The 25,328-nt window shown below is 39.4% G+C and overlaps 8 protein-coding genes across 22 annotated transcripts; 5 read left to right on the top strand and 3 right to left on the bottom strand.

Annotated features, from left to right (window-relative positions):
- Positions 1-501: 501 nt before the first annotated feature.
- LOC115770905 (L-galactose dehydrogenase) lies at positions 502-2,355 on the top strand. Its single transcript, XM_030716345.1, has 4 exons — positions 502-720; positions 791-1,232; positions 1,296-1,669; positions 2,126-2,355. Exons 1-4 carry the CDS (start codon positions 575-577, stop codon positions 2,196-2,198), a joined length of 1,035 nt encoding a protein of 344 aa, XP_030572205.1. The 5' UTR covers positions 502-574; the 3' UTR covers positions 2,199-2,355.
- A 1,528-nt stretch (positions 2,356-3,883) lies between these two features.
- LOC115770907 lies at positions 3,884-5,699 on the top strand. Of its 3 annotated transcripts, none has more exons than XR_004018905.1 (4): positions 3,884-4,059; positions 4,500-4,896; positions 5,245-5,506; positions 5,619-5,699. XR_004018905.1 is itself a non-coding variant. In XM_030716350.1 (3 exons), exons 1-3 carry the CDS (start codon positions 3,960-3,962, stop codon positions 5,438-5,440), a joined length of 693 nt encoding a protein of 230 aa, XP_030572210.1. In that variant the 5' UTR covers positions 3,884-3,959; the 3' UTR covers positions 5,441-5,694. The 3 variants fall into 3 exon arrangements, 1 of the variants encoding a protein (XP_030572210.1); XR_004018906.1 differs by lacking the exon at positions 5,245-5,506 and adding an exon at positions 4,998-5,114 and having other exon boundaries at positions 5,619-5,637; XM_030716350.1 differs by having other exon boundaries at positions 5,245-5,694.
- Positions 5,700-5,894: 195 nt separating this feature from the next.
- Positions 5,895-7,534, top strand: LOC115770904 (solute carrier family 35 member F6). The gene is made up of 4 exons (XM_030716343.1): positions 5,895-6,242; positions 6,310-6,457; positions 6,519-6,672; positions 6,737-7,534. Exons 1-4 carry the CDS (start codon positions 6,175-6,177, stop codon positions 7,510-7,512), a joined length of 1,146 nt encoding a protein of 381 aa, XP_030572203.1. The 5' UTR covers positions 5,895-6,174; the 3' UTR covers positions 7,513-7,534.
- On the bottom strand, positions 7,530-9,229 carry LOC115770906 (mitochondrial glutamate carrier 1-like). 4 transcript variants are annotated; one of them, XM_030716349.1, is made up of 6 exons: positions 9,106-9,229; positions 8,912-9,046; positions 8,234-8,842; positions 7,962-8,169; positions 7,743-7,903; positions 7,592-7,673 (listed from the first exon to the last, which is right to left on the bottom strand). In XM_030716349.1, exons 1-4 carry the CDS (start codon positions 9,135-9,137, stop codon positions 8,016-8,018), a joined length of 930 nt encoding a protein of 309 aa, XP_030572209.1. In that variant the 5' UTR covers positions 9,138-9,229; the 3' UTR covers positions 7,592-7,673; positions 7,743-7,903; positions 7,962-8,015. The 4 variants fall into 4 exon arrangements, with proteins under 4 accessions (XP_030572207.1, XP_030572209.1, XP_030572208.1 ...); XM_030716348.1 differs by having other exon boundaries at positions 7,966-8,169; XM_030716347.1 differs by having other exon boundaries at positions 7,530-7,612; positions 7,743-8,169.
- A 1,296-nt stretch (positions 9,230-10,525) lies between these two features.
- LOC115770642 (mitochondrial glutamate carrier 1) lies at positions 10,526-15,487 on the bottom strand. 8 transcript variants are annotated; one of them, XM_030715995.1, is made up of 10 exons: positions 14,936-15,025; positions 13,680-13,757; positions 12,847-12,981; positions 12,293-12,778; positions 12,092-12,232; positions 11,887-12,027; positions 11,204-11,608; positions 11,022-11,144; positions 10,791-10,951; positions 10,527-10,737 (listed from the first exon to the last, which is right to left on the bottom strand). In XM_030715995.1, the coding sequence occupies exons 1-7, from the start codon at positions 14,944-14,946 to the stop codon at positions 11,536-11,538; spliced, it is 1,065 nt and encodes a 354-aa protein (XP_030571855.1). In that variant the 5' UTR covers positions 14,947-15,025; the 3' UTR covers positions 10,527-10,737; positions 10,791-10,951; positions 11,022-11,144; positions 11,204-11,535. The 8 variants fall into 8 exon arrangements, with proteins under 8 accessions (XP_030571854.1, XP_030571855.1, XP_030571856.1 ...); XM_030715996.1 differs by having other exon boundaries at positions 10,527-10,951; positions 11,204-11,405; positions 11,553-11,608; XM_030715994.1 differs by having other exon boundaries at positions 10,526-10,951; positions 11,013-11,144.
- Positions 15,488-15,629: 142 nt separating this feature from the next.
- Positions 15,630-18,448, top strand: LOC115770641. Of its 2 annotated transcripts, XM_030715992.1 has the most exons (5): positions 15,632-15,905; positions 15,969-16,255; positions 16,343-16,582; positions 16,760-17,510; positions 17,564-18,448. In XM_030715992.1, the coding sequence occupies exons 1-5, from the start codon at positions 15,725-15,727 to the stop codon at positions 17,620-17,622; spliced, it is 1,518 nt and encodes a 505-aa protein (XP_030571852.1). In that variant the 5' UTR covers positions 15,632-15,724; the 3' UTR covers positions 17,623-18,448. The 2 variants fall into 2 exon arrangements, with proteins under 2 accessions (XP_030571851.1, XP_030571852.1); XM_030715991.1 differs by having other exon boundaries at positions 15,630-15,905; positions 16,343-17,510.
- A 59-nt stretch (positions 18,449-18,507) lies between these two features.
- On the bottom strand, positions 18,508-20,193 carry LOC115770962 (aurora kinase C). The gene is made up of 3 exons (XM_030716432.1): positions 19,823-20,193; positions 19,512-19,755; positions 18,508-19,448 (listed from the first exon to the last, which is right to left on the bottom strand). Exons 1-3 carry the CDS (start codon positions 19,943-19,945, stop codon positions 18,622-18,624), a joined length of 1,194 nt encoding a protein of 397 aa, XP_030572292.1. The 5' UTR covers positions 19,946-20,193; the 3' UTR covers positions 18,508-18,621.
- Positions 20,194-20,292: 99 nt separating this feature from the next.
- LOC115770956 (arginine/serine-rich protein PNISR) lies at positions 20,293-25,270 on the top strand. 2 transcript variants are annotated; one of them, XM_030716425.1, is made up of 10 exons: positions 20,293-20,413; positions 20,477-21,009; positions 21,073-21,301; positions 21,647-21,800; positions 21,975-22,220; positions 22,891-22,993; positions 23,389-23,445; positions 23,866-23,999; positions 24,072-24,306; positions 24,369-25,270. In XM_030716425.1, exons 2-10 carry the CDS (start codon positions 20,523-20,525, stop codon positions 25,190-25,192), a joined length of 2,469 nt encoding a protein of 822 aa, XP_030572285.1. In that variant the 5' UTR covers positions 20,293-20,413; positions 20,477-20,522; the 3' UTR covers positions 25,193-25,270. The 2 variants fall into 2 exon arrangements, with proteins under 2 accessions (XP_030572285.1, XP_030572284.1); XM_030716424.1 differs by having other exon boundaries at positions 20,300-21,009.
- The last annotated feature ends 58 nt before the right edge of the window (positions 25,271-25,328 follow it).

Here is a 25,328-nt window from a genome sequence, read left to right as displayed (position 1 = left end):
ATACCCATTTTCAAGGCAAATTCTGGCCTGGTTTTATTTTTATAGTTTGCTGCATATAAATTTCGCGTAGATCTCGTATTTGAGAGTTGCTTTTATAGAGTTGTTGATTGTAGATATGTAGTTGCGTTAAACGAGGACGTAAAGTAATTTGCTTGTTATCCGATCGCTGAATTTTTATTTGATTGATTTTTTTTTATTCGTTCCCAAATGTTTAGCTTTTTCTTTTTACAACTTGCTTATCCAACCCATATTTATAAAAAACAACGAATTTTTGCTATCGTTCAGTCTATCTGAACCGTCCCTGTAATCGACTCAATGAGCGAATCCCATGCTTAACTCTCCTTGCGCTCTCCAGACTATAACGTTTGCAATCTCGCTTAAGTACTCGCCATATCAGCAAACACTTCACACACACACACACACACACACACACACACTAGAGTGCAAAAACAATCCCGTTCTTTGCTACTGAGTGGAATATTAAGAATTAGCTTTCAGTCTACTTTGTCGTTTCTCTGAGGCTGGAACGCGTTTCGGCAGATTGCGAAAAAAGGCTAAAAATAAGTAAACAGATATGTCTGGAAAATTACCAGTGACCTTTGTCAAAGGCTTCCACAATGAGGAGCAAGTGAAGCGCATGGAGTACCGCAAGTTCGGTAAAACTGGTCTGGAAATCTCCAAAATCGCGTTCGGGGGAGGGGCGCTCTGTGCTAACTATGGGTGTGTTTTGAATGAAATAAGATAGAAACAGAGTGGCGATATGTATGTGTAAATTTGATTGTTGATGCAGCTTCGACCTAGAGGAGGGCATAAGAACAGTGCACGACGCTTTGAAAGCTGGCATCAACTACATAGACACAGCGCCGTGGTATGGCCAGGGACGCTCGGAGGAAGTGCTTGGCAAAGCGCTAAGGGACGTGCCAAGGGAGGCCTACTACATAGCCACCAAGGTGGCACGCTATGAGCTGGACTACGAGCACATGTTTGACTTTAGCGCGCAGAAGACCCGTGAGAGCGTGGAGAAGAGTTTGCAGCTGCTAGGCCTGGACTACGTGGATGTGATACAAATACATGACATCGAATTCGCCGAAAATTTGGAAATTGTGCTCAACGAAACTCTGCCCACTCTGGAGCAGTTGGTAAAAGAGGGCAAGGCCAAGTTTATTGGCCTATCCGCATATCCAATATCAGTATTAAAGGAGTGCATTTCTCGCGCCGAGGGCAGATTCGATGTGAGTAGTATTTCCCCCCATGAAGAATTTTATGCCTTAGCCAATATCTGTCTTATCCCTCAGACGGTGCTCACATATGCACGTTATACTCTTGCTGATAATACGCTGCTCGACTATTTGGACTATTTAAAGTCCCAGAATCTGGGCATTATTTGTGCAGCCGCACATTCGCTGGGTCTGCTGACCAATGCCGGGCCGCAGCCCTGGCATCCAGCCAGCGATGAGCAGAAGAAAATAGCGCGCAAAGCCGCCGAGCTATGCAAGAAGGAAGGGGTGGAACTGGGAAAACTGGCCATGTACTACACCATTCAACTACGCGATGTGTCCACATTTCTGGTTGGCAACCAAACGCGCCAGTTGCTCCAAATGAATTTGGCTGCCTTTTACGACGGCCTCAGTGCGAAAGAGCAGGAAGTGCTGCAGCATCTCAGAGAAAAGTGAGTGGTGGTCAAGTTGCAGTCGAACTTGCACTTGTACTCGGAAGCTATACGAAATTGTGCAACTCGGATACAATGTTACTATTGCATCACATCCGACTCCGTCGGCAATCGCCGTCAACAACTGTCCAGACACAGAGACAGAAATACCAACAACTCAAAGTCCCAGTCCGTGCTTGAGTCGGGTCCATTTCGTTGTAAATTTATGTGCCCACTCATTGACAATCTTGGCTATCGGTGCAGTAGGCAGCCAGCGACTCTCTCAAGTATCTCAATCTCCTCGTGCATTGCATGTTGTTGTTGAACTTGTTATAGTTTCGTGCCGCAGTCGAATATGAGTAGTAATTTGCAATTAATGATTATTTTACTTTTTCGCTCTTATTCGCATAATTTCTTTCTTTTTTGTTGGCCAATTCAATGATCTCTAATATTTACATATTTTTTAAACTGTTTTAGCATCTTGGTAAAACCTTTCCACTGGGAGGGCAACGAACTGGAACGATACTGGGCCGCACTTAAAAAGAAATAAATCACATTGGGATTTTAATAATTAACGCTTTGGTGTATACACTAAATTATTTTCGATGAACCAACCGAAGTCAAATATCTAACAGTTTAAACAAAAAGCTTCTGTCAACATTATCTATTATTCATGATGATCCAAATAAACCATTTACTCATGTACTTAATTTTTCGTAATTTTCATAATTTATTAAAATTATAGCAACTTGTTGAAAATTGATCTTTATCCGTTCTATTTTAAAATCCTTTCTCAAGTTGCATTTTACATTAGTACATATATGAAGAAAAATTGGAAGTCTATCTATATATTTTAGACTTGTGGTGTCAGGCTTGACGTGAAAGTTAAACTTTCATTTATACAACCTTTGACCTGCATTTTGTATCCCAGAGGCGTGGATTTGACGAAATCTAAAAAGCGCGTCTCAACTGAATTTTCATAAAGATCCTTGGAAATGCGTTTGAACGCAAGCCAATCAGTCATTAAGTTATGCACACACTGATCACTTTTTAGTATTATATTTACAACCTTTTTTTTTTTTTTAGTGTTCAAAGATATATGGTTAAGTTAAAAATTAATTAGAAGCGTAATAAAACCAAGTGGTTTTAAAAAGATCTATCGGCACTTCTAAACTTCTCTTGCATAATAATAATATAAATACTTATATTTCGATTATTTTACACTAACTTTGAAAATGACCGTTATTATCTGAATATATATATACATACTTTTCAATGTGCTGTTATCTTAGAGTGCTGATAACGATTTTAAAGAATTATTAGCTTTAGTTTACAAATGGCACTAATATTTGCATGAACAATTGAAAGACTATAGATTATAGATTATTAAAAAACATTTGAAATCAGTGATATAACCCGATTCCTATAAAACAGCAACCACGCGGTGACTCTCCAATTATGTGATTTATCTTGTTATGATCAATTTAAAACAAATCCATTACGTCCAACTGACAAATTGCTTTCGAAAATGCATTTTTGTTAGTTGCTTAAAAGAGACCAAATATGCAACTTCCACCTTTCGCTGCCATGGTCACCTGCCTGGCTGCCAACAAATGCACTAATTAAGCCTTAATTAACGCAATTGTTTATATATGTATACCACAAATAAAAATAAAAACGAACCACAGCATTTCTTGCTGTATGGAGAACCGTCGAAGCGCTTCGCGTTGTACAAAACGGGGAAGTTTAATAACATTTTGAATAATGAATACTCACAACAACAACAACAACTACAGCCGCAGCAACAGTAGCAAAAAGAAATGCAATAAATGCACAACAAAAATCCGCATGAAAAGCGGAAATGCTGTGGATGAAGCCGCATTTTGTTTTCCTTAAATTGCGCTTTGCGTTTGTGCCTTGCAACAATTTTCTGCCTCTGCCTAAAAATCATTTTTTTTTACTTACACTTTCGTGTATGCATGTATGTATGTATGTACGCACACTCGCCGTCACATTGCTCTATGCCAATAAATATAATCTTATCATTGTAACGGCGTCTGCCCGCCAGCTGATTGACCAGATTCTCTGTTGCGCACGCGCTCTTTCTTTTACTCTCGCACTCTTTCTCTTTCTCAACACCAGCTGCCCAAGTCGCGCTTTGAGGCGACTACGTTTATATGCGCTGCGCCGTCACAGTCGAAGCGTCAGTTTTGCTTAGAGCTTTGAGCCATCAGCAGGTGTTTCGTGATAAAGGCCAAATATAAAATCTGTTATACTCGTGTATATAACAAAAGTATTAGTCGAGTGCAATATGTTAAAGTTAAAAAATATGCTTTTGATTCTATTCGGCTGCAACCTATTGCTAGCCATCTACGCAACTGGTAATACTAAACAGCAACAACAGAACCAAGGTAGGCCATGGATCGCTGATTCACGCAAGGTGTGGAGAAATTTCAATGGCAAGTTAGGGCGATTCTGGGCAGACCAAAACAAAAGAAACCGGTTTCAATATATGCCTGTAGCCGGCGTAGAAGGCCAGAAAGAGCAAACAGAGATGTGCCTAGAGTTGCTTGAACTTTGAGATGAGCACTGACCGTTAAAATGTCGATTTTTCAAAAAATAAACAAATTTTGAAAACGTTAAGTTTTAGTGATTTAGATTACATTAGTTTCAATAATATTAACTGGAACTTGATATATTTGTTTGATGTAAATTGAACAAAAATCGAATTTTTTTTTCAAGCTTCACTCCTGCTAATTTAAGAATTCGTGTTATACTTCTTGGTCAAATCCTAAATGTATTTGCTAGACTACTCTTATTACAATTTAAAGCATTTCACACATTGTTGCAGAAACCTGGGAGCAAGACCTGTCCGACACTTTCAAAATTGAGGGCAGCGATCAGGGTATACAAAAGGTTAATCTGAAGTGTGGTGCCAATTCGATGAACGTCATGTTGGAGACTGAGAAACCATTTACTGGTGTTATGTACACACGTGGCAGCTTCTACAAGCAAACGGCGCCGTGTTTCATGAAGCCCACTTCGAACCAGGGTACACGCACATTGGAGATGAACTTTCAGTTAGACCAGTGCCAGACTCTTAAGGATGGTGAGCTTTATACGAACATTGTGGTCATACAAAACGACCCGGAGCTTATAACGCCTGGCGACTCGGCTTTCTCGCTGGAATGTGATTTCCGTCAACCACGCAGTCTGGATGTTGAAGCGAGCATGCAGGCTAGGGACAGGTAAGCTAAAGTGGAATAGTAATATCAATAAAAATACTACTTAATACTAGTACAAAAATTGAGTAAATATATATACATGGATATATACGATCTAAACTTAGAAATCCACAAAAATTGCGCGGAGCACGCGGTGGAACCCGCCAACGTCAATAGAACTTTACCCTATGTCTACCCATTAAGTTCTTCAACTATATTCACTTTGAATAGCTGTACTTAAGGTACAAATTCAAACTTGAACTTTTTGCCTTTGCACGTTATCTAAAAAAATAACCCTTTTAGTTTATGTAGCCTAACTAACAAACACAGAACACAACATAACCACATTAGATACATGCATACATTCCACAGAGTTGCGACCAAATCCAAAATAACACTCACAAGTCCTGATCCCGCGGCACCAATGGACAATCTACACAATTCGGTGTTTAGCAACAGTGATACAGTAGAATACATACCAAAGTTTTCCAAACCAAATGAAACCATACGCCTGGGCACGGTTGAGGAAGTGACTCTACCGCTGGCTCATCAAAGAGATGAGCTTTAAACATAGTAAACACTACCGCCACAAACAATACAAAAACATATCACAATTAAATAATTAAAACTACAGGTGAGACGCCAACACACGCTTTTTGTTGCATTAATTGTTAATATTGTTATGACGCTGCGGTAATTTTACATTATTTCGGTAACTTGATTAATTGATCAATAAATGTTCACAGGAAAAACGTGCAGAATTCCACACTGGCGGCCTAAATGCAACCGGACATTATTATTCATTTAAATGCTCTTTTTAACATCTCTATCCTGTGATATTTTTTAAGTTTGGGTTTAATAAAAAAAAGAGTAAAAAAAAATGTATTATCTTTAATCTGGCGCGTTCAAGGTAGAGTTGTTTTTTAGAACAAAAAACAGCTGTTATTTCTTTCGCAAAATCTGGCAACGCCGTCGTGATTCTGATGGTCTGGTAAGCCTTGGCAAATGAAAATGTACAATTAAATTTGCAGTTTTTGTTACAAAAGAAAATTGTTAAGGCTACAAGAAGCGCAATAACTCAGCTAGGTGCATTTAAAGACGATAAAAATCAAGTTTTGGCTGGTTTCAGGCATATGCATATACCTATATACATACACATATACAAATAATAGCAACTCAGACTAATTGCACATCATCTGTTGTGGTCTTCGTTATCGTTGCACATCTTGAGTTGCACAAAGAACGTCAATAAGCTGTAATTTAATTAAAAGTCCGCAATTGCAACATATTTAATGTTTTAAAATGGATTATCGTGTTTTTCTAACACTGTTATTCGTATTGAGCGGCACAATAAACGTTTTATTAATCAAGTAAGTGAATTGAAATTAAAAACTGCGCATATTGCAAAGCAATTAATTTTTGTAAAATGAATTGTAGATGGACGAGCATTCAATTAGTAGAGGGCAGCGATGAAAAGCTGCATCGTTTTCAGCATCCTGTGTTCTTAACACTGCTCATGTTCTTGGGCGAACTTCTTTGCTTTGGAGTTTACAAGGTGGTTTATGCGCTAATGAGTCGACGCGGGGTAAGTAGAAAGCCAGATAGCATGTACAATTAAAAATGGTTTCACTTTATGTCTTGACCAGCTTAGCACAGATCAAAATCTCGTTGTGACCAGCGGCAGCAATGAGTTTCATCCGTTCAGCATGTTGTTGCCGTCATTTCTGCGTACAATTGCATCCATTTTGCTGTTCACTGGCTTGTACTTGACATATGCTACAAGTTTTCAAATGATAAGGGGTGCGTTTATTAACAATCGCGTCTGCTCCGACTCAGCCCCTTTAGTATGTCTTGTCTCTTGCAGGCGTTGCGCTGATCTTTGTGGGCCTGTTCAGCAACATGTACTTGAACCAAACGTTGACAACACGCCACTGGCTAGCCATCTTCACCATGACGTGCGGCATCGTGGACATATTGGCCTTGGATGTCCAGCGGGTGGAATACGATAATCAAACGGTACCGCATACGGATCACAATACTATTTTGACAGGCGACTTATTGGTAATAATTGCTGAAGTGCTGCAGGCCTTTCAGTATGTGTACGAGGAGAAGCATTTGAAGGCCTCCGATATGGTGCCCATCCAAGCTGCTGGCTGGCAGGGACTATTTGGAATTATTATCACGATCTTGTCAGCGATTTGCCTAAACTTTATTCCTAGTGTTGTGCCCTTCAATGATAGCTCGCGCGGTGTCTTTGATGATCTAGGCGACCTTATTCCGCAGCTACGTGGCAACACAATGTTAATCCTTGCACTTGTCGGCTTTTCATGCTCCTGTGCCATTTACAACTGTGTGGGACTTTCGATCGCAAAGTTCTCATCAAGTGCTAATCGTCTGCTCGCTGATGGAATACGAGTTTACCTTATTTGGGCGTTTGTCATCTTTGCCGAGTGGGAAATTATGAACCTCATTACAATTATGGGTCTTCTCATACTACAAATGGGTATCGTCATGTACCGGCAGGCCATCTTTCTTGAATGGTATCGCGCCTTACTGGGTCGCTGGCAGCGCAGTCGTTATATGGACTTGAGCGCTAATGCTGGGCCCACGCCAAGCACCCAACCAGCTGATGTTATATAAAGTGTGGTAGTGACAAAGTTTTGAATTTATTGTGATAAGAGACGCGGGCTGATATATAAATATCCAGTTTTGGGATACATCATTTAAATTTACTTATCAACTGAAATAATAATACGAATAAATACCTTCATGTGTTAATTAAACTTAAGTGTATTTTGTTCCTTGAATTTATGCAGAAATGATTTAGGGTTAATATTAACGCAACCACATACATACGCTAATTATCTTACCTTCATGATGTGCTCCTTTTCATTTTGACCCCACGCAGCAGTATATTAAATCTTATATTTCGAATAAGGGGCTGGTATTTAAACGTGAATAATATTGAGTAATTAGGATAATCTCTTTTATTCAGCGTCAGAGCTGAATTTGTATACATAACTCATTAAGGCTAAAATATTACAAGGATGAAACCCTGCTATTACCAAAACATTCACCTTCTAACTTACTAACCACCAAAAATTTGCATTGCATTGAAATAAGAGATGAATGACATGCATTTCTCAGACAGACTTCTTTTGTTCAATGCCCAGAATACGCTCGCCTATACCCATAAAGTAGACCATCTGAGCTATTCCAAAAAGTGGAGCAATTACGATCATTCGACACAGCCCGCCCTTGAAGAATGCCTTAGGTCCTTCGTACTTCAATGTTTTGCTAGGAGTAGGATAATGTATCAGTGTTTTCTAATCAAAAAAGTTCGTATGATGCCTAAACCTACTTGATACAGTCGAAAATGCCGTCGAATTCCTTCTCGCCGTCCGCCTTTTTAATGGCTTGCAAACGTGTCTTTATCACATCTAGGGGTGTGACCGAGAAAGCAGCGGTCATGCCCGATAGCAGCCCAGAGATAAGGGACCACCAAAAGACGGCTTCACCAGAGGTGCCTGGTTTTCGGGGTCCACTGTCATTCAAAAAGGCAAAGAGTGGAAAGTAAATGACGGAGAAAGTAATGTCTCGCGCGCCAGTGGCCCGCACGCCCTTGTATAAGCCGAAGATGCCATTATCTTTCACAAGCTGCTTGGTAATAGACCAAGCAGTCACCTTTTTTAAATCCTGCCCACCCACACGACCGGCATCCTGCAACTGAATCTTTAAAAGCTCCATGGGCGTAGTCACAATGATTTGAAATGCACCAGCTAAGCCTCCGGCCAAACATTGCATGAGCAGAGTTAGTTTTCCCTCCGGGGTAGCCAGGTGATAACGAAAATAATCGTTAGCGGACAGTTTGATTCCCTTCTCAGGGGTGATCAATAATATGTTTACGGCTGAGCCGCGGTACATGCCAAAGTAACCCTCCGTCGCGTAAATCTTGCGGAAGCAATCGAACCTAGAGACAATTATAAATAATAAGCAGAAGAGACCAATATTCGATTGGCACTAATGCTTCATCACTTACATGCTAGTGTACATGCGTTCACCATTGGGACCGATTTGTTGATTTTGCAGTCGCGTCTTCACCAAATCCAACGGAAAGACACATGTCACACCAATGATGCCTGCAATGCCGCCGTTAATGATTCTGGGCAGGACGCTGTTGGAAATTTGGTTACACATTCGATGTAGTTTATCTGAATCTGAGCAAAAGCTTACGAAAAGCCCATATTCTTCTTTTCAGTTGCCATTAGATCACAAGAAATTTATAATTTTTTTAACTTCTAAATTAACAAAAAAAAATCACCTTATACATTAAAAAAAATAGCAGAAAAGTGTAGTCCACATTTGTATCAAAACTTAAAACAATATGGATAGAGACTATATGACTATGCCTACTACTTTTCTCAGTAGTTGTGCGCTTGAAGTCTATGAATAAAGAACTAAAAACTGGAATCAACGTTTTCCACTCAAATGTTGGCCATGTATCAAATCAGCGAAGATCTTTAAAAATAAGCTGAAAGTCGATCGGATGATAATAAAAAAATTTGCATAAAATCCTTTTTACCAGATTTTTATAGTTGCGGGTGGAATCGCTATTAACACACCTCGAAGTTGACTTTTCATACAACGACCATCACAAAACTACAGTCAAAATGACTCCTTCCTAACTCTTACGGTTTGGGCTGTGCGTTGACCAACAGTCAGTGAGGATCTATAGGGATTATACTATTATACACATTTGACCTTTATTGTATATATATAATTAGGAAAACAGCATCGCTACGTCATTACAACAACTTAGCCACACACATATGTGTACACACCTACACACAAAAACTAACTTCCTTCATCCATGAACATATTCATTTTTTTACTCTAATAAATATTTCATTTGTTAAGGGAGAGACAATATAAATAGAGGAATATAACTACTATATTTAATAATAAATTAGGAAGAAACTAAAGACGATTTTGAATATTTTCAAAAATAAATAAAGTAAAAGTAAAAAAGTACCTTTAACCTTAATTTGAATTAAAGTTTTGGTATCACTTCAGATGCGGCTTGCTTTTATTTAACTAATTGAACTAAGCATTCGATGCGAGGTATATATAAAATTTAAAATCCATTTGTGCCCATAATTACTAATATTTATGATAAATGTGCGCGCTAAAATGGGGTTTAGGAAAATACCAACCGCCAATGTGAAAACATCGTGGAAAACGGGTGTATAAAATCAGATGGGCACCAAGCCTACTTTTAAAGTTTTTATTTTTAAATTAATTTTAGACGAATTTCGCCCTTTTCGAAAAATCATCCTCAATCTACCATAAAAGGTTTAAGTCTACATTTCTGGCAATGTAATTAACCATCAAAGCTGTGAGATATGTAGATTGTCGAGACAGGCGCGGACGGGTTTGAGGAGCTTACCCGAATTTCAAATCTCTGGCTTTGATTCGAGAAATTAACTGTCAAGCAAATATTCACTTAGGGAACAGAGTACTAATAAATAAATACAGCTAAAAATTGGACGGTTTTTCAAGACTTACCAATTTTAAAAAATATTAGGTTCCTCTATGCAAACAAGTATTACATAAATTTTTATAGCCAAATTATTTATTATCTTATACAAATAAATGAACCACATTGTTGTAGTCGAAAAAAATTAATCAAATTTTAAATTATAACAAAATTAAGTTACACAGGCTAATTTTGTTCAATATCCAGAATACGTTCGGTCATACCCAAAAAGTAGACCATCTGAGCTATTCCAAAAAGTGGAGCAACTGCAATCATGCGACACAGCCCGCCCTTAAATAATGCCTCAGGTCCTATGTACTTATGTTTTGCTAGGTGTACACTTATGTATCAATTTTTAAATCTTGAATCTTTAAAAGCTCACAATGATTTAAAATACACCAGCTAAACCTCCGGCCAGACATTGCATGAACAGAGTTAGTTTTCCCTCCGGAGTAGCCAGGTGATAACGAAAATAGTCGTTAACGGTCGCGGTACATGCCAAAGTAACCCTCCGCCGCGTAAATCTTGCGGAAGCAATCGAACCTAGTGAAAATTATAAATGATAAGCACAAGAGACCAATATTGGATTGCCACTAATGCTTACATTACTTACATGGGTTCACCATTGGGACCGATTTGCTGATTTTCCAGTCGCGTCTTCACCAAATCCAACGGAAAGACACATGTTACACCAATGATGCCCGCAATACCGCCGTTAATGACTCTGGGCAGGACGCTGTTGGAAATTCGGTTACCCATTCGATGTAGTTTATCTAAATCTGACCAAAAACTTACGCAAAACTTTCAGATTTCGTTTCAGTTGCCAATCGATTAAAATGCTTTAACTTGAAATTTGAAAACGTATAATAATTGATGTAATAAAATGTGGGTACATTTCACTAACGTAATAATATTATGTCAGTTTTTGTAGAATATATGTATGCATGTCAATATGTAATATTGCTTTAATGTTTTTAACAGTTACATTATTCGTTGCCTAAAAGCAAAAGAAGACAAAAATGCAATTTACTAAATAATCATAACGGCAAAAGAACGGGCAAATTGTAGAGACTAATTGTAATGTTTATCTATAGAGACATCATTTGCAATTTTATAGATATGTTTGGCTAAAATAAACACTTACATAATATAGCATTGATTTGAATTATCTTATTGTCATTGGGGTAGAAGTTCTTTTGCCTGTAATAGTTTCTATTATTGCCTTTATAGATACACATACATGTGCACATATATATATATAAATATATATATATATATATATATATATATATATATATATATATATGTGCGTATATACATCTACAAGGGATAAATAATTGCATATTCTAATAGCGCGCTTTCACTTTTTACATCGAAATTAGACAGCTTTAACAATAACAACAATAGCGTTAGCGCATACATGTACATCTAACATTTAGAGAGGAAATGCTTCTGGACAACTTTCGTATGCCATTTACTTCTTTTGTACGCCCAGCAAGCCTTCGGCTACGCCCAAATAGTAAACGGTTTGTGCGATACCAAACAATGGAGCAATCACTATCATACGGCAAAGACCTCCCTTGAAAAAAGCGGTGGGTCCTTCGTGCTTCAGAGTTTTGCTGGTGATTAAAAAAAAAAAATAACAGACACAAAAAAAAAAACCGTAAATATATAAGAGCTTACCTAATGCAATCAGATATTCCCTTAAACTCTTTTTCGCCATCGGCCTTTTTAAGAGCCTGCAAACGCGTTTTGACTACGTCAAACGGATTGACTGCCAGGGCTGCCGTTGAGCCAGCTGCCAAACCGGCCAAGAAGGAGCACCTTATGCATACAAATAAATCAATTAAATCAGGCAAAAGAAAATCGGATGATCATGCCTACCAAAATACCGCTTCGCCAGAGCCATCGTTCCGCCGAGGACCCAAATCATTAAGTGTGGCAAAAAGTGGAAAGTAAATGACTGAAAATGTGACATCACGTAGGCCCGTAGCACCAATGCCCTTATACAGGCCAACGATACCCTTCTCTTTGATCAGTTGCGTGGCCAATTGTGTGGCTGACACTTTTTCAACGCTTTTGCCAGCCAATTTAGCGGCAGCGGCAACACGCCCGGCATCCTGCATTTGAATTTTCAGCAGCTCCATGGGCGTGGTCACTATAATTTGGAAAGCACCAGCCAAACCGCCAGCCAGCATTTGGCAGCTCAATGGCAGTTTACCATCCTTGGTGGTAAGTTTATGTCGGAAGTAATCATTCGCCGTCAGTTTGATCGCCTTCTCAGGTGTGATTAACAAAATATTCACGGCCGAGCCGCGGTACATTCCGAAATATCCCTCTGCAGAATACGTTTTGCGAAAGCAGTCGAACCTTGAATTGAATGTAAACCATAATTAGCATGGATCCCACAGGAATGAACGACATAGATTCCCACTTACATGCTAGTGTACATACGTTCGCCATTTGGACCGATTTGCTGGTTCTGCAGCCGAGTCTTTACCAAGTCCAATGGAAACACACACGTGACGCCAATAATGCCAGCAATGCCGCCGTTAATGATCTTCGGTAGCAATCTGTAAAATATATATGTATATATGGTATTTAAATAGTGCGCGTCGTTTCTTATTGGCTAATTGACAAATATTTGCACTGCGTTAACCCTTGCATTCATTATGTGTGTGCAACAACAACCAACAGTTCCCAGGCAATCAACCTTGACATTGATCTAGCAGCGCTGCTGCATGTGCCACTTATCGCTGGCGATCTATATCGATAAATCGGTAATCGACAATCGGTTATTGGTGGTCAGAGCACATTTTAAAATGATGCGAGAAAACAGATAGCAAAAAAAGATTTCGACTTTAGCCTCGTTTGTTTATTAGGCGAATATTAAAAATAATTGGGAATCTGCCAGCATACCTTTAAAATGTCTCAGATTTTCAATGTTTGGCGCTATTTATAGTTGGCACCTCAAAATACAAATAATGCAAGAGCAAAATTGCGAGTGAATAAATAAGGATTGCAATATGCAATATTATATCATTGGATTTGAACGCGCAGGCGTTTTTGGGCCCCATAGGGGGTCATTGACTTTTTATCAGTGGCTGCGAACGTAATATCCAATAATTAAATAAATATAAAGCAACTAATCTACAAAACAAATGAACAAATACCTAAATACATTTGTATTTACCCATCTATATTTTTATTTGTTGTTTGCCACTGTTTTTAATTGGTAAGGTTTTGTTTTTATAGTTTTTAAACAACTTACGCAAACTTCTGCTGCGGAGATTGCAGTGGCGGATTTGCTATTAGTTCATCTGGTTGCTGTTGTATTGCTGTCATTTTGCTAGAATTAAAGAAAATAAAAGAATTCAATCAGTATGCTAAAAGCCAACAATAATCTTCATAAATGATTTAGAGTTTTACAAAAACAATCGATCGATTGGTCAGCAAAAAGTTAAGCAAACTTTAGTTTCTTGTAGCTGCTAGAGAAGCTTTCTAAATTTGCCAGTCAGCCATGTAACTTTACAATGAGGATACAATGAGGATACTAAAAGCAAATAATTATTAAATTAACTTATTGCTATAAAAGAAAATTATTTGGTTGAACGACCTTTAATCGGTTTACCGGCACTTTATAAATAATATATACCAAATAAATGCAACATATGTTACTGAAATATCATATGGGATTTACTTATTAAAGATAAGTGTATACTTAAAGTTTTGTCTGTATTAAACAATTGATACGCTGTCTTAAGCTTATCTTTCCATACACATTGAAAAAGCGATATGTCAGTAGGTTTGTTATACAGAGTGTCGGGCAGGGAGGGGAGGGGGTCCAAGGTTTATTGATATGCAACAAAAGCGAGTTCTGGTTCTTCAGAGATTAGCAACCATATCAAATGGGAGCGCTTGCGGGGAATGCTCACTATGTCAATTTCTATATACTTGTTTACGCAAGTGTGTACTAGTGATTTTTAGCAATAAGGCGATAATTAAATTAGTAAAATCACTTTTAAAAAGTTGAATTGTACTTTTAAATGATCAGTTAACCGAAATTTAATAACGGTATTACCGTAGAGGGCGGCAGATAAGCGAAGTGGGCCTTTTTATATTATTATTTTTAACAACAGAATTATTGTAGACATAAAGATATGCGGTCCGAAAAACACCGCATTGTAGAAGGCCAAAATGCTGCTTGGGCCAATGTCTCGAAGAAAAATCGTTATATCATTATAAAGCGATTTAGATTAAAGAGCAACACATACATACACATATACGCATATACAATTTGTAAATTGTATATGCATATGAATGCATACATTTGGGTGTATGTACAATTTGTCGTTTAATTGCTGTTATCAAGCCATTTCACATTATCGATTACTGTTACTGCCTGAAAACTGCAAGTCGAACAACTTTGCGTTTGTTGAGATTTTTGTTTTCGGCCTGTGGTGTGTTTTGTTGAATTAGAACAGGTAGTGCAACTAAAAGAAGGTCAATGTTTTTGTCATTTCTTACTTTTTGACCATTTTTACGTAATTTTGATGTACATCTGTTTATCACTGGCTAGCAGACAGCACCACGTTATAAATTAAATTGATTGATGCACACTTTACATACATACATGTATATACATAACTGCGCGTGTACCTATTTGTGTGCATATATGTGTATGTTAGTGCGAAATATCAATACGTACGCATGAATATATGTACATATATGTATGCGTTTTGGGTAAATTTTATAAAGTTGATTGGCGTGTGTGCCGTCGACGCAGTTGAAATTAAAGACAACAGCAGCCAAACTCACATATTTATTTGTTATTGCAATCAGCTGTGTTAATTGACTTGTTCACTTTACAAATAATAGTTTGGTTTAATATACAACTTTTATATGATGTATGAATATATGCAATGAAACGAAATATACATATGAGTATTTGTTTTCCTACGATTTTCGGCGCTATGTCGTCAGCGTGCGACACTAAACACTTAAACAAAAGCTTAGGGTGTTAATGCGGTTACTGCAACGGGAACTCTCCCAACGGACTGCCGGCGTGTACTGTTCATTTAAGTTTTTATTGTAGCTAACAAACTGCTAGGTAGAAAGCTCAGAGAATTTAATTTATCGATTGCGCCAGAGTCTGGCAACGCTTGTTCGGACAGAGTGTGTCCAAGAGACTCGAAACCCGTTTTACAGCACTTGAAATCATTTCGATTAGTTCTTCGTTTCGTCAAGTTGGACACAATAATATTGTTGATAAGTACACAGAAAGATAAGTACAGCTAAAGTTATAACATTTGGACAATGAGTTCGGCACGTTTTGCTCGTTCGGGCCGCGTTCGAATATGCATTCTGATGAGCATGTTTGTTGTGCTCATCATGATGATTGTCATTTACCACATGTCGCAACAGCAACTTGACGAGACTCGAGTTTTTCGCCAACATTGCGAACAAAAACAGGAGGAATTGAACATAAGGCTACAGTGTAAGTTGCCATCCCACCGATATGGCGCTTAGTTTTCCTTTATGAAGTTTTTATTTTATGCAGCGCTCACTGACAACAAGCTGGCGGCAGAGAAGAAAGTGGAGGTGATGCGTGCGGAAAAGCAAAGTATACAGGATGAGTATGAAAAGCAACAGGACGCAGAACGTACACTGCAACAGAGGTACGATGTGCAAATTAGCAAATACAAAATACTCGAGGACAAACACAATGAACTACAGGCTGAATGCGTCAAGAGCAAGAAGAAGCACATCGAAGATACAAATGCATTGATCGCGCAGTTACAGCAGCTGCAACAGGACAACAAGCAGCACGAAGCAACAGTCTGGAAGGTGCGTCAGTAACCTAATTATATTTTCAATGCGCACTTTCGGTCACCAGAAAGTTAATCTTTCGATTGCTTGCTTTTTTGTTTAAAGGATAAGTACGAGGCGATTCTTAAGGAATCCGAACACAAAACACACACCCTAGAGGAAGCACTTAGCGAACTAAAGGCTCACTGCGAATTAAAGGCGCAGGCGCAACCGAAACACCAACTTGTTAAGCCAGTCGGGTCGCTGAGCCCGGACACGACGCCCACACATCACTACAGTCCCGCCCAGCCAGCGCACAGCATTGAGAAGCCCCGCAACGAAAAGTCTTTCAACGAGCAAGTACAAGTGAGTCCAGGACTGTACAGAATAGGCGTCTCTAAGACGAGCCAAGCAACTAACCCAACAACTAAACGCCATGGTGTCGGTGTGGAACGGCTGCTGGAACTGAAACAGCAACATTTGCAGCGCTTTGATCTGCGCAATAATAATAGCCTCATACTAAATTCTGTTGAAAATTTTCAGATTGTGCCCAAAGGGCTGAAAACTTTAGCGGATGAAACCAATAAACAACAACAGCAAGATCAGCCCGTACTCGCCGCTGCCGCAGCCGCTGGAGCCGTTTCGCCGCTAAGCGCGCCCCGGAAGTCCAACTCTAGTACTCCAAATGCCGAAGCATCACAAAATGCCTCTCTGGCACCAAAAGCCGTAGGTAGCAGCAGCAGTAGTGGTCAGCCGCCTTTGGTTATGCCGCCAGCGAAGCCATCAGCTGAAGCTAAAATAGAACGCAAGCTACCTGAGAATGTGGCACCTATTCCTGATAATTTCGATGGCAGAGGTGAGCCAGCGGCGGATGTAGATACGGCAGCCGAAGAGCTGCCCAAAAACGAAAAGAACAATCGATATTCCAATGTGCTGGACGATCTGGAGTCTAATAAAAACCAAGGAATAATTGACTCTGGAGCGCATGAAGTTAAGGATGCCTTAAACGAACAAAACTTCAATTTGCCAGGCGCTGAACACAATTTATTTGATAACGATGTTGGAGCTGGTCATGCTGCTGAAGCGGATAACAAACTGTTGGCCGCAGATGCAGCCGCTGTTGGTGGGGGTGGAGGTGACGACGATGACGACGTTATGTTGGGGGATGTGGCGGTAAAGCAGCCCCAGCACTTGCTCGACAATGACAATTTAAATAATGAAATCGCTGGAGATCAGGGCAAGGAGTTTGCCGATGCTGTGCATCTGGACGATGGCATGGATGAGGATCAAGATGGTAATTTTGATTAATATTATTTATCGACACCTTTCTTAAGATACATTTTTTAGAGGATGACTACAACGTGCCCGCACGCAAGGCGGCTGCCGATTCGCCTGTTAGAAATTAGAGGATTCCCTGTAGATTTAATAGTCTATGCTATACATTAGTATTTTAAACCGGCATCTCTACTGGCAAATCTGATTAGCTCTTCAAGGTAAAATCAAATACCAGCCACTTTAGTTGATAAGGTTCAGTCCCATTCTCATCAATAAGATTTCATTGAAAATTAGGAGGCAGAAATTCCACGCAATATGATTGTATTCGCAAACTGTTGCAAAGTGCAATATTTAATTAGATTTGTAAAAAACCGGTTAGTGCACAACATTTCAATTTTTTGATCATTTCTATATTGTTATTTAAACATTAAAAACTATTTAATTGATAATTCGTCTGTTAGTACTTGAAAAATTTCAAAATTTATTTACTTATACATTTATTTATATCTATTTGTTCAGTGTATGTATTCAAGTAAATATTTGAAGTTTTGGAGACAGTGTGAGATAAATTAATTATAGCTGCAAAACAATCTAAGAATTCAAAGTATCTTACTAAGCGGTATATATGTAAATTGTGATTATGTTTAATTAATTCTTATAGCCGGCTCTGAAGCGCTCATTGGGTTATTGTGTGTTAAAAAAATTGTGTCGAATTCTTCCTCCTAATATTTGATGGCTTTAGTGTTTTTCATCTGTCTTGAAGTTGTAAGTATATACTTTGTTTTCTGTGATAAAAACTTGCAAAGCTGCATTTTTTCGTTGCTTTAAACAATTGTGTCTGTACTCATTTATTATTCAAGTATATGATAATGATAATTTAGTTAAATCGTAAGTCAAATCGAAACGAACAAACTGTGTCTACATTTTAAAACACAAAAAACTTTATTTGAAGCGTAATGAATTTAATTGCATAAATAATAATCATAAATGTTTTTTGTTCTCTTAATCTGAATATATTTTTTAATGAGATAATTAAATTAACCGGCGCTCAGACAAAATTTAAACATAAAAACTGAAACAATCAAATACAAGTAGAGTATAAAATGAGTTTAAGATTACAATTCAGTGCATCATTGTGTGTGAGCTATAATCCATGGATGCAGCATGATCTGATCTAGCGGCATTCGATGCTGGGGATTCAACACTAATAGCTTGGATATTAAATGAGCTGCCGCTTTAGAAACGTGCTCTGGGAGTTTGTAGTCCACCTTAAGTATCTTTTTGTATGTCTCCTCATAGTTTTTCGAATAGAATGGCGCATGACCCACCAGCAGCTCAAAACATAGCACACCCAAGCTCCATAGATCGACGTTTTTGGTATGCGGCTTGTTTAACACCATTTCGGGTGGTAGGTAATCGACAGTGCCGCAGAGCGTCATACGCATCGAATTTGGCTCATGAACCGACCAGCCGAAATCTGCTATCTTTAAGACCCCTTTGTGACCCAAAAGAAGGTTCTCCGGCTTAATGTCCCGATGTATAATATCACGTTCATGCAGATACAACAGCGCCGAGCAAAGCGCCTTGATATATGTGGCCGATTGACGGTCATCGAATCGTTTTAGTGGCTGCGCCTGCAGAGCACTGAACAGCGTGCCTTGAGGTGCATATTCTAAAACCAAATAGATGCGCGCATCGTCATGAAAATAGGCATACAAACGCAATATATGCGGATGTCTTAGATGCGATTGGATTTCAATTTCGCGTCGCACCTGATGCTCTACATTTGTCTCGCCAATCTGACGCTTGAAAAGTACTTTCAGGGCAACGACAAACTGGGACTCCTTTTCGCGCGCCAAATACACGTTGCCAAATTTACCTCGCCCTAGCTGGCGACCGATGTCAAAGTTGCTCAACGCCCATGTCTTTTTGGGTTTTGCCGATGCTGCTTCTGTTTCTGCGTGTAGATGTATCTAACCATGTTTTTGATTTAATTACTGATTATGCTGATTTGACTTACCAGTCTTGTCTTTATCAGTGCTGTTGCCGTTTGTGTTAGTGCTGTTTCCAGGGATTGAAGACGGCGGTTGATTCTCGGTGTTAGCCAAAGCCGTGTTCAGTTTTTTTGTGGATCCTGCTGCTGCAGTCGCTGCTGTAATCTGTTGTTTTTGTTGTGCAACCATCATAGCCTTTGTCCCCGGTTTTGATAATTGTGCGCCAGTTTGACTGCAGCCAGGTGCTGTCGCCAAACTTTCAGTTGTGGGCTAATGATATATGTATATTTGTCACAATGCAAAATTAATTTTAAGCCCGAATTACTAAGTATACAACCTTCTTTGTTAACAATTGCTTTTTTTGCATGGCAATTGCAGCAACTGCTGCCGAAGTTCCAGTTCCTGGTTTGAGTAATGCATTTTCCTTAGCACGTAATACATTGTTCGGCTTGTGCGACATGTTATAAACAACACTAAATTAAATTGTAATGCCAATTGAAAGCTTTTAAAAAGTCAATTGGTAAAAATTCTTGGGCTGAATTACTGTGACCTGTGTGAAAATAAAATGCCGTTTGTTTGAATTGGAAGCGCGTGTATGCGTTTCCGGGTGAATGCCGATAGCAAGGCTTTCAATTGTTGTATGTGTAGTGAATGGCAATAAAGTGATTTTGAATCCCTGCAGCAGAATTTGTTAATTTTAGTGTGAATACATATATCTAGAATATTTTTATTTTAATTATTGGCTTTGACTTTAGAAACCCTCTAAAATGTCATTGTTACTTTGTATATATCAATACATAAATACTTGCTATAAGTAACAGATACAAAAATATCGCTAATATCCAACGTGTTACTGCTGCATTGCGAATGTCTATATGTATAGAGCAAGAAAATGGCGTAAAAGTCGAAAAATCGTTTAGAAAATTGTGTAAAACTTTAGTGCAAACTAGAATATAGTGTAAATCATAATAACAAACAACATGTTCCCCAGTGGCAATACCAATGCCGATCTGGGCTTCAACAAACACAATCAATATATGGCGCAACCACCACATTTTCTAACTGCCCCAGGTCCCGGACCTGGTCCGGTTCCCGGTCCTGGAGTCGGTAATCCATTAGGAGCTGCAGCACCCGTTATGCCAATGAACATGCAGGGTAGCATAGACTGGGCGCAATTAGCACAGCAGTGGATACACATGCGTGACTCGTCAGCAGCGCCGCCGCTTGCTAATTTTAGCGTGAATATTCCGATTGCGCCTCCACCGCCGATTATAAGCAATGCGCCAGAGTACCACCTCCATCATCAACAAGAGCTGCGCCAACGACAGCCTAAAGCTGAAACGCACTACCAGGAGCACGGCGAGGCCGAAATGGACATGGATTTGGATGACGAGGACAATGATAATATTGGACGTGCAATGCATAGCATTGATCATTTACCCCCTCCGCCAGTAGTTACGCAATCACAATGGATGGCTGGCGGCCCAAATGATGTGCACATTACAGTTTCATCCAACGATGCGGGTGAGTGATCACCGCCATTCCGTTCGCAATGTACTCAGATGCATGTTCTTAATCCCAAACTAGTCGGCTCTGATACTCAACAGTGGAATGATTGGTCAACGCGCAACAATCCCACAGCCCATATTCCATCGCTCTTGAAACTCAACGTCTGTAATCCCAATGAACCAGCGCAGCTGCTGCAGCAAACACAGCAGCCTCTGCCTATTATTAGCAGCATCAGCGGCGGTGGTAGCGGTAGCGTCAGCACCGAAATTGATGCCAACAAACGTAAAATGTTGCCTGCGTGGATAAGGTAAGCCCAAACTAAAAACAAAACGATTCAAAGAGTTAGTTTATAAGTGATTGACTTAGCATTTATCGCAGCAATTAGTTCGAAATTAGATTTTCAAACAGATCAGTGATATTTCGGTTCTATATGTTAACAGGAGATGTGTGCAAATGGCAAATAGTTGTTATATAAGCACCGTACGGCTTTTGTGCTTGTACCACATCCCGTTTTTAGGCTCTAATAAAATATCTTATCCTTACCGAACAGTTAATATAGCATATATTGCACATCAGGCCGGGTATTCCTCGGTACTCGACAATAATTTGTTCGTTCTTCTTATAATTATTGACTTGTTTTTATGTCTTGCAGAGAGGGTTTGGAGAAAATGGAACGTGAAAAGCAACGTCAGCTAGAGCGACAACAACCCCCAACGCCGGAAACCGAGTCACCAGCATTCAATGTTAAGCAAGTATCAAGCAAAACACTAACAACATCTGTTAATATCTTGAACATGTCGAACGTGGTAAGTAGAGCAGTGTGTCTCTGGCTGCATTTGACTCAATTTTAACTTGTGCAAGTGCCAAGTGCAACATGAAATTAAATTGGTTGCCCAAATGCACACAAGCAATGCACAGCAGACCAAAGGGTCTACGTACTTAACAGAACGCCTTGCAATTAACATGAACTTGAAATTCAGGCAAGCGACAGCGAAGATTCAATTGCCGCTCCTGAGGAGGCAACTCATGCGCCAAACCTGGCTCAGCTAATAGGTAATGATGTATTGAGTAAAGGCAGTCACAGCGATGAAGAGCAGGATGACGACGAGGAGGAGGAACAGCAGCAACAGCAGAACAGTCGACAGAATGTTGGAATTGTTGCAAGGGCAGCCAATGCTGAAGCTGCATTAAGTGGTAAAAACTACGAAGAAAGACTGGCGGATTTGGTAGGCATCACTATTTTGACACAAGGTGTGCTCATCCAGGGAATGAAACCTTAAACCGGTCCGTGCTCCTGTTGCTGGCAATATAAGCACTGTAATCCAAATTCGAAATACGCGCTATTGAAGTTGATACCCAATATTAAATAAATAAAACACATTTAGTAGTACAAATTAGGCTACAGTGAACGCTCAATGTGGTGGATCAATCAAACTAAAAATGTTTTGATGTTCTACTAACTCTAATTTTTAGACCATTTGAATATATATATATTTTTTTTTAATGATATTTTTCAAAATTAAATGCTCGTTGAAAAGTTTCCGATTTCGAACGCTATCTTATAACAGAAATTTGGAACAATTTGTAAATGTAGTCCCATACCATCTCATGGTTTTAAATATCTTACAGAATTGCTTTTAAAAAAAGTATTGTAAGAAAGCGAAAAAGAAACTACTAAGTTTTTACTATGTTATTTATTATGGTTGTAAATTCATTTGGAATACTACAACTGCCCTTTTGGCTTTCGCTACTAAACACAAAATTCAAATATTAAATTCGTGTCAGTTAATTGACGTAAATGAACGGTTGATGGTTAACGGTTTCATTATCTGGCGCCACTTTGTACCGACAGGCATTTGAAATATCGCAACCAATATATCAAAAACCAATCTATAGATGCTTGTTGTGCGTCGCACACTAACCGAAATACTGCTGGAAACCACCAATGAAGAGATTGCAGCTATTGCTACCGAAACACTCAAAGCGCATCGCGCTAAAGGTACATTATATGAACTTTAGAACATTAAGCTTATCGCAAACGATTTTTTACAGTGACAAAATGTGTGTGAAGCTGTGTGTATGGGTTGGGTGAGTGTGTAAGTACAAGTGTGTGTGCGATTGTCATACCTGTATGGCAAAAGCTCAAGTAAGTTGAGCCATAACTTTAAAATAAGCCCGCGCTGAAATGTTTGGAATTGTTCACCTCACCCTGGGAGGAAGTCGTCCTTATTTTGGCGTGCTTAAGCAATCGTTTTTAGTTTGAAAATTAATTTTACTTTATGTCACTGCTTAATACTTGAAACAAACAATCCAATCATATGCTGAATTTCTCTATATAATCGTAATATATATATATTTATATATATATATAACTATGTGTATGTAAATCAAAAGCGTCATCAGCCCAAGTGATTCGCAAAAGCGCCTTGTCCTCCATTACCGGCAATTTGGGTAAGTAACAAATTACAATTTATCTCTAAGTTCTTGAACACTATTGTTAAATAGGTAGTCTGAATTTAGCTTACCCCACAACCCTCATAGTATTATTCCCGTATTTCGTACACAATGAACGGGTTTGGCTAACTATCCATTTGTGTTATCTTTCACAAATTCTGATTGATCTGTCCAATTTAAATTAGTCTGACCACTTTCAAATTTTCAAAATATTCAACTAAATATATTTCGAGCCGGACAAACCGTTTTTGCACTCAATTTTTCGTCACTTTTTCTATGTCTGCCAAAACTCTAATATCAAAAAAAAAAAAGTAAAATAAATAAATGTACAAGTCCCAAATAATAAAATACCAAAACCGCGCTTTTTCAATGAATGCCTGGCAGCAACAATTAGCACTTGATTGATTTGAATTATAGGATTAGCTGTCTATGGCGATTCTTCGAGTGAAAGCGACGAAGACAATGCTGATGATAACGATGGCGACCAAATCGATCGCAATTTAGATTCATCCGCGGATAAAAGTAGTGAGCTTAGCGCAGACGAGCTAAAGGTACAGTGCCTTGGTTATTTTCCATAAATATATATTAATACCATATTGTTATCTGAATCACATAATTTATAGGCACGCATACGAAAAAGTAAACGTGCTTTTGCAAGAGTCATCGATGACATCGAGGAGCGTGTGTCGCTGCAAGAGCAATTGGATGAGCAAAAACTGCAGCAACATCGCAAGCAGGAATTGGAGCGAACTGAGGCTGCCAGGCATTGCGCTCTCACCGAGCAGCGGCATACAGACCCGCCTGCCGAAGAAACAGCAACGACGGCTTCTGCCAATGACAAGCTGCAAAAATTCAATGGTATGTGCAAATAATGTGCCTGTGGGCAAAGCATTTTAAATAGTTTGTCAACAATTTTATAGGAAAACGCCTCAGTCGCAAGGAGCGGACAACACGCTTCAGCGACAACAAGGACGGCAAACAGCCCCAGAGCTATGTGAGCCAAGTGGTTGCAGTTGCGGCGGCGCAAAACAGCATAATGCCCCAGAAACTAAAGCCGGTGCCTAATCCGGCCACCAATTTGTTGCAAATGCCCGAATCTATGGCAAGTATACTAAGTGCTGCTGACAAGGCGCTCGACAAAGCAAACAAAACATCTAAAAAGTCAAAAAGCAGACGTCGCCAATCGTCATCGTCCTCGTCCTCTAGCAGCAGCGGCGACAGCAGCAGCAGTAGCTCAAGTAGCGACAGCAATACCAGCTCCAACAGTTCAAAGACCTCCAGCAACAGCGAGGGAAGCAGTACTCGGAGCAGCGCCGCTGTCAAAAAACATAGGCATAGCAGCCACCGTCAGAGCAGAGGTAGCAGCGGTCACAGGCAGCGAAGCGACTCAAGCCGTAAAGCGCATCACAAGGGTCAAGGCAGCAGTAGTATGCACAATTATGACCGTCATCATGGTAGCCGAGAGAGTCGTGAACGCGATCGGAATCGTGAGCGTCATGCTGTTTCCTATAGCAGACAGCGTCATGAACGACGGCGACGTCATCAGCGGGATTCCAGCCAGTCAGCAGAGGAAAAAAGCAGCCGCAGCTATCGTCGAAACTCGCGACACAGCAGTAGTCGCAGCCACCAGAGTAGCAGCTATGGTAAACATAGAGAGAGGACTCGATCGCGCTCCAATTCGCGCAGCACACACAATTCCCATTCGTCTGTTTCAGCTTCACATCAGCAGCGAAAGCGCAAGTAATTTATGCTAATGGGATTTTCTGTTTTTGATGATACTCTTTAATGCAGCTTAGAAAATATACAAAAACTATTAAAAGTTTGTTACCTCACATGTCTTATCTGGGCTGAGATGATAAGTATACGAGCTAAATTCATTG

This window comes from Drosophila novamexicana, unplaced genomic scaffold (assembly GCF_003285875.2).
Source record: "Drosophila novamexicana strain 15010-1031.04,08,12 unplaced genomic scaffold, DnovRS2.1 tig00004560-arrow-pilon, whole genome shotgun sequence".
NCBI lineage: Eukaryota > Metazoa > Arthropoda > Insecta > Diptera > Drosophilidae > Drosophila > Drosophila novamexicana.
The sequence above is the reverse complement of the archived record's forward strand: the minus strand, read 5'-3'. Positions and strand labels throughout refer to the sequence as shown.